Here is a 7085-nt window from a genome sequence, read left to right as displayed (position 1 = left end):
GGCGGGGCAGCGGCAGCTGTGCTTGGGGGTGGCGGCCTCGGAGTGTCGAACCGCCGAGGGTGGCCACGAGTACGTACTACTAAACACATGACTGACATTTGAAGGATCAATGTACAGCCATATTGATCTTATCTGGTTCATTCATCTATGGGGTTGCTATGGCAGAAACTTTGCCCCCATCACGTTTAATTAGTTTGCAGGAGAAAGCAAAGCTACCCTAGAGATGTCAGCGCACTGAGATCAATTTTCAACGTTTTTCTGGTGAAAAACAGGACGTCTCTTCTGTTCCCACGCAAAAGAAAAAGAAAAAGAAAAATATGTTGTTTCAGATATGAACAGCGTCACGGTGATACTACTATATTTTACCATACATATGAGCATCAAAGCTAAAGTTAGGTAGGTGGCAAGCCAATGCAAGTTCCTAGCTGCACACATGATAGCTGCACCTGTCATGAGGGGGAAAAAATCCTCACACCAAACTGAATCCCATCAACCCCATCTAAATCACAGCTTCTTTTTCCCCCTGTGCCGTGCACACATGCAACAGTTCTGGCGACCGTCTAACCAACCAGCCAGCTCCAGGTTCATCAAACCACAAAACAAACTGAAAATAACCTGCCTACACTACAGTCAAGTTGGTGAATCATGACACCTTTTTACACGCAGGTGAAAATGTGAAAGAAAAGACGGCGAGATGCGCATATATCGTCGTGTGCATTTCCCAACAAGCGACCGCTTCGACCCGGTGGATTCCCTTTTTCTCATGTCAAGATCACGGAAAGATTTGACGATTGGGAGGCCGCACGATGGGGAAAGTGGGAAAAAGTTTCTTTGATGGTGTGTCCGCCAAGCTTGCTGCATCCGTGTCAACTCTCCAAGCACAAACACGAGATCGCACCAAACCAGACCAACAGTGTTTCTTTCTCAAGATCCATCAACCCGCATGCATATGAATGTGATGCATATATGGTGCAAGTGCAGCTTCTGATCCAAGAGAAACAAGAGGAAATCCATCCATCCGTCCATCCATCCATCCATCTCTTCTAGAAGCATGACCAGTAGTTACTAGAAGCAATGCAGGGAATTAAGAAGCATTTTTCTTGATTGTTGTTGTTGTTGAAGAAACTGAAAGGAACCAATCAATCATGCTGTGAAAAATACGTGAAAGCTATAGTATATCACTGGTCCTTCTCAGTTCTCTCCAGTCCAGACCCGCAATGAAACCGGCAGGAAGAAGAAGAAGATGCACGGCCACCAGCAATTAATCCGGGAAAGGGAAACCGGCCGCTGCCAAATGGCCTGGAAAAAGGGGCACTGGTGGCGTAAGATTGAGAAGAAAAGACGAAAGCTTCAGGCAACGTAACTTTCCAGGTTATTAGGAGGGTCACATCTCAACGGTAGGTAACTACTGGACTCGACTCGATAGCCTTACCTCATAAGCTGGGTAGGTAAATACCCCTACTACGCCTAATCGTCCAAGCAATGCACAATCAACTGGTAATTTTTTTCTAGAATACGCATGAGCATGCGTATCTTATATTGATATAGAAGGCAATCAACTGATAATAACAATTGTTACCTGCAAGAAATGGACCATGCCAAATGCGCTCACAAGGATTTATTTATCTCTCTCTGAAAAATGCGCCTTGACCACTTCAGGTCCCATATTCCTCCACTGATCCTCTTGCTCGCAACGCGCGCGGCGAGAAAAACAAGGTGCTTTTGTCGATATATTCTGCCACGCTATTGACATTGCGAATCTGTGGCGGTCGACCGACCGTTCATTCCCTGCAACAAGAAACATATATAAAAGCAAAAGAAAGAAGAAGAAAAAAGGCGATATCATGTTCATAATGTGGTCTGAGATACGAATTCTGCTTCACAAGCCAAGTCAGGAACCCAAGACGTTTTCTTCCTTTACTCCTTTTCCCTATGCAGCAGCGCGTCTTGATCCACACCGCACGGCCTCCTGAATTGACATGCCAACTTCTCAGCCCTTTCACGGGGATCATGTGTGTGTGCCGCCAATTTTAACCAGGAAAAAGGGAACTGTTTTTCCTTTCCTTTCGCGACGTCATCGGGTTTTTCCTTTTCGCAGATTTTATGGGGAGAGCTGACCTCGACAGAGCTTCAGCGGCAACATGTGCCACATGTGGCAAATTTTGTAATGTCCTCATGGGTGATATCTCTATTACTAGTACCGGCAAGCTGTGAGTTGGCTTGAAAATAAAGAGAAACTGGGACATCAGTTACTTATTTTCTTATTTTCTTACATATATGCCAGAAATCATAGTCAAGACTAGACAGGGTCCTGCAGAAGACAACAAAAGGAAGATAAAACTCTCGTTCTCATATCTGAGCAGTGGACAAAACTCGCCGCAACGCAAGCGTCAGCAGCAACTAGGGTTCCAGAGACGACGAAATTTCTCCTGACAACTGCTTTGTTTCAAAACAAAAGAGGTGACAAGAGAAATTTGTCCTGGCAATTGTTTTGTTCAAAAAAGTGGACAAAACTCGCAGCAACGCGAGCATCAGCAGCAACAAGGTTCCAGAGACAACAAAATTTCTCCTGACAATTGTTTTGTTTGAAAAAAGAGGTGACGAAATCTCTCCGAAAAAATTGCCAAAGTTTTGTCCAGCACTTCTACAAGGACAAATGCTGGAAGGTAAATGCTTCCTTTTTTGCCAGTGTGGGCCATGGGGGGTGAAGAAATTAAGACACCTTCCAAGTCTGGTATGATGAATGTTCAGAAGCAGCATTTCAACTGCAAGAAGAGTCTGGTTCAGTGCACACGGCCTCAACACCTTTTTCTGCCAAGTACTTAGTATTGAACTCTGACAAATGATGCAGAGAAAAAATTTGATGAAACTGTGGTGCAAAACTCAGGCAGTGAAAACATGACTTTCACAAAATTGAGACTAAACATTTAGGAAGACAATGTTAATATCTATATGTGATTTCTAGCTTTCAACAAGTTCAGCATACAAATTACGGAGTACAAGCTCTGACAGAGGCCAGTCCGGCAATAAAGTGCCAGACATGGCAACTTTGTGAAACCAGATTTATTCCTCATAGTCCAGTGTATCCCCAGAAGAACCATCCTTGAGATGAAGGTGCTTCTCCCTCCTCTGGAAGTCGGTCAGGCCTTTCCCGCTACCAGTGACCCCCACCTTACCTCTGTGATCTTCTGGTGACTTGAAGATGCTCTCCTTCTTGCGACCGGAAAAGAATCCAACCTGAAAGGAAACAAAAAAAAATGAAGTCTAAGTGAACAGTCCAATCGACAAAAGGAAGCAATTGTAGATAGGCTAGTTAGGGTGCCGTTAGACTGCTCTAGCCAAATATAACGGCTTGCAAGCTCTTCTGGGGATAGTTTTAGCCAAATAGTGAGAAAGTCCCACTGCCTTCTAGCGGCTAGGAATAGAGGTGTTACCTTCTTAGCCTTTCCTTTGGTAGTCTGGAACTGTTGCCATGCATTTTGCCGCTTATTCTGTGCGAAATCTAGTTGCTCAAAGCGGGCTTTTGACTTGAAAGCATGGATCTTCTTACGCTTTGCAGCTTTCTGCAGACACAAAAGCCAGTCAGAACACATGACCCATTGATGCAGCTATAAAAAATTACAAGGCATGCTTGTTTGCTACTCCCTCCGTTCCTAAATATAAGTCTTTCTAGAGATTCCAACAAGTGACTACATACGGAGCAAAATGAGTGAATCTACACTCTAAAATATGTCTACATACATCCGTATGTTGTAGTTTATTTGAAATGTCTAAAAAGACTTATATTTAGGAACGGAGGGAGTAAATCAGAAGGATTCTATATATGAAAGTACAAATGAGCCGCTAATTAAAATGTGGCAAAAAGAACACCAGTAGACATAAATGTGGAAGCCCTGAGGTTTGTCATAAAGCTATACCTAGGATTTTCACCTGAGGTTTGTCATAAGCTATACCTGGGGTGTTCATGGACATGAATGTACATACTTGTTTGTAACAAATGCATTCGATCCTCAAAAGTGAGGATCAGTCAACTTTGATCCTTTAAAGGCGGAAGTAATATGATGAATGGTGGCACATGGGAGGTATTCAAGGCTAACTTGAAATTGTAAATATATTGAACAAAAGACTAATTCACTTACCACATCTTCAGGATCATTTGGATCGATCTTAAGTTTTGTGGGTAAGCTACGAATCTGATAGTCAGATGTTGCTGCTTGTTCAACTTTTCTCTTTAATGCCATTTTTGTCGCTTCAGCTTCTTTTTCAGCTTGTCCTAAAGCATCAGCAGCTTCCACGTCAAGTGCCCTGACATTAGCAGGGTCCACCTGTATAAGGCAAAAAAAAAAAAAAAGTTTGCACACACTATTATTGAAGTAAAAACTGATATGTAAACTGAAGCGACAACTAAAAGGACTGGTATGTAAACTGAAGCCAGCATTCTATTTATTTATTATACAACATATTCACATACTAAGTGGAATTTCAGAAATTATGGGTGGCAGTTTGGTCCAACAAAAGACAAAACACTACAGGCAAAGGTTATTTAAGTCGGTGAATTCTTTTGTAAGTTAAGGATGCTAAACAGGAATAAACATTACAATGGGAAAATAAACAGGATGGCAGATACAGCCAAACGCCATTAGAAATTCTTTTCGCTGCAGATGAAAAGCATATATGACGATGCATTACTTGACAACTCAACTACTTCAGAACCAGGGCAAAACATCATGGTTATAACATATATGTACTCTGTCAAATTTATGAATATGCAAATTGCATCTCGATGACAAAAGTATTTACATGAATGACCTCAAATCAATGAAGCTGTCAAAGACAGAGACTTAAGCCATATGACCCACAATTAGCATACCTCTTCCTTGTTTCCCCAGCCTTCATAACTTACAAAATAGCCGATTGGTGTCAGACCTTCAATTGTCGCATTGTACCTAACAATTCAGCTGATCAAACAAATTGCAAACAGACTGTATATACAAAAATAAACAGAAGTATGTACAATTGCAACATACACATATATCTCAAAAGGTCTTACCACTCCCCATCTTCACTATACACAGCTTGCACTTTGGTACCAACTGCAAATTTTTCATGGGATTGTGAGAGGTCATCCAGTGCCTAAAAACAGATAAAGTATGTTAGTGGTATGAAACAGTTATGATGAACAGAAGTGCACTTGTAACTTCCAGGTGAGTAATCCATATGTAAAACAAAACTACGAGTACCTCTGAGTGCACTCCAGCAGAATAATTTGGCGGTGATAGACCTACATCATTCTGCGCACTCTCACTTGGATTTGCAGTTGCCAAAAGCTCTTCGGTTAATGTAATAACCTGCAGTTGTTGCAGAGAAATACATTAGCGCAATTAACAAAACTAGACTCCTGCTATCATTTAAACTGTCCAAATTTTGTGATTCACTCAGAACAGCAGCATCGACACCCAAAATCTGAAGGAGGTACTCTACCATGAGACACAAACCTGCAACCAATCAAGATAAAGGGTAATGGACAACTTTGAAGCTATGAAATTTTATATTTAGTGTTCATAAGTTATATATGGTTGCTCAGATGGTCCCTACCATTGACATAATCTACCTTCTCACCTTTCAAGATTACAATAAAATCTAAATGGCCCAAAAACAAATCCACTGTTCCAAGCTGCCTTTTCATGATAGCTTGCCGGGCATGGCTCCTTGTAACAAAGAAGAGAAAGGGATTGATAGCATAGGCCCCAAATTACAAAATAGAAAGCAAACATCCTTTTGTTACAAACAGTTTACTCATACTAGCAACAAAGTAAAAGATAAAGCATCTGATAATTAGCTCATACCAACACACAGCAGCATAATAAAAAATGCAGGATAACTCACCTCTTGAAGCTCCTTTTCCATATCAACATATTCAGAAATTCCAGCGTCATCTTTTTTCTCCTTGATGTACTTCCTAACCTACAATTGGACGACAAAAGATTAACCACAATGTAAATGAATGGGTTGCTCAAAAGCTTCACAACGAATTAGATTTGTAATAGGTAAAAGTAAAAAGGAAATAGCATGAAACTGCAGTAAGAAAAAAAGGAATTTCAATAGCAGTTGACCTGCCATGTGCGATAGTGCAAGATCTACCCTGATAAACGATTAACTGGTCACCAGTTGAACAACTTGGCTAGTGTTCGGATAGATCAGAGCAGATGTCATATTTGTTTATAGAAGATCATTAAATCAATTTTCAATGTAAATCACTCGTCTAAAACAGAAAGGCATGGACAAAATATTAAAAAGAGTGAGTAGAATCTAGCGCGAAACATTGACTGCAACAAGGGACCAAACTTGGAACAAATACATCAACAAGTCTCAAGACAAAATTCAACCACCATGTGCACTTTACAAAACGTTAACCACATGAACATAAAAAGTTGCATGCTCTGATTTGTGAACCAGTGGGACTGTTCGGTCTTCTGCACATATGTAAATTCAACAAAAAGCAGGACCAAATGGGCGATGGAAATCGAAACATTTTCCTCCACCAAGCAGCACCAATACAATACAGCCCTAGTATATAATTTATGGGAATCAATCAAGCTACATAATGTGTCAATCCAGTGTTGTCCAATATGTATTTCTATAAGAAGTCTCAGAATCCAACAGGCTGAACTGAATGATACCAAACACTTACCCTAGGATTTTTTTAACTCTGCAGTTCAAACTAATTTAGCTATCTAGCAGGCAGATTTCCACAGATTTTTCCAACACCCAGTGTCCCTTTAACATATTGAAAATGATAACTCTTTTAGTGGGGGAAATAGTGATAAGAGCAGGTTATTTCGGCTGCTCTACTATTTAATCAAGGTTTAATCAATTGTAAGGTTCTGGACTCTTGACGTAGGCCTCTCGAAACCCTAGAGTCGGTCGCGCATCCCCGAAACCTAATCTCTGAACACACAGCATCCAGAGCACAGAAACAAGCACGTAGCTGCGCACAAATTATCATGGCCCTAATAACGCGCAGCACCTAAGTGGGGAAACCAGAACTGATGGAGGAATCCCCGCAACACAACGAATTTCGAGGA

At 41.2% G+C, this 7085-nt stretch overlaps 1 protein-coding gene across 1 annotated transcript in view; it reads right to left on the bottom strand.

Annotated features, from left to right (window-relative positions):
- Positions 1-2883: 2883 nt before the first annotated feature.
- The window catches only part of LOC119336887 (survival of motor neuron-related-splicing factor 30-like), a 4691-nt gene continuing 489 nt past the window's right edge, over positions 2884-7085 (bottom strand). Inside the window, exons 2-8 of the mRNA XM_037608966.1 lie at positions 5887-5964; positions 5241-5348; positions 5051-5133; positions 4871-4946; positions 4140-4325; positions 3435-3563; positions 2884-3237 (exon numbers count right to left, since the gene is read on the bottom strand). Of these exons, the coding sequence (XP_037464863.1) occupies positions 3064-3237; positions 3435-3563; positions 4140-4325; positions 4871-4946; positions 5051-5133; positions 5241-5348; positions 5887-5964 (834 nt within the window). The 3' untranslated portion in view covers positions 2884-3063. The remainder of the gene's footprint in view (positions 3238-3434; positions 3564-4139; positions 4326-4870; positions 4947-5050; positions 5134-5240; positions 5349-5886; positions 5965-7085) is intronic.

The sequence above is a fragment of the Triticum dicoccoides genome, chromosome 7B (genome assembly GCF_002162155.2).
Source record: "Triticum dicoccoides isolate Atlit2015 ecotype Zavitan chromosome 7B, WEW_v2.0, whole genome shotgun sequence".
In the NCBI taxonomy this organism is placed as follows: domain Eukaryota; kingdom Viridiplantae; phylum Streptophyta; class Magnoliopsida; order Poales; family Poaceae; genus Triticum; species Triticum dicoccoides.
The sequence above is the reverse complement of the archived record's forward strand: the minus strand, read 5'-3'. Positions and strand labels throughout refer to the sequence as shown.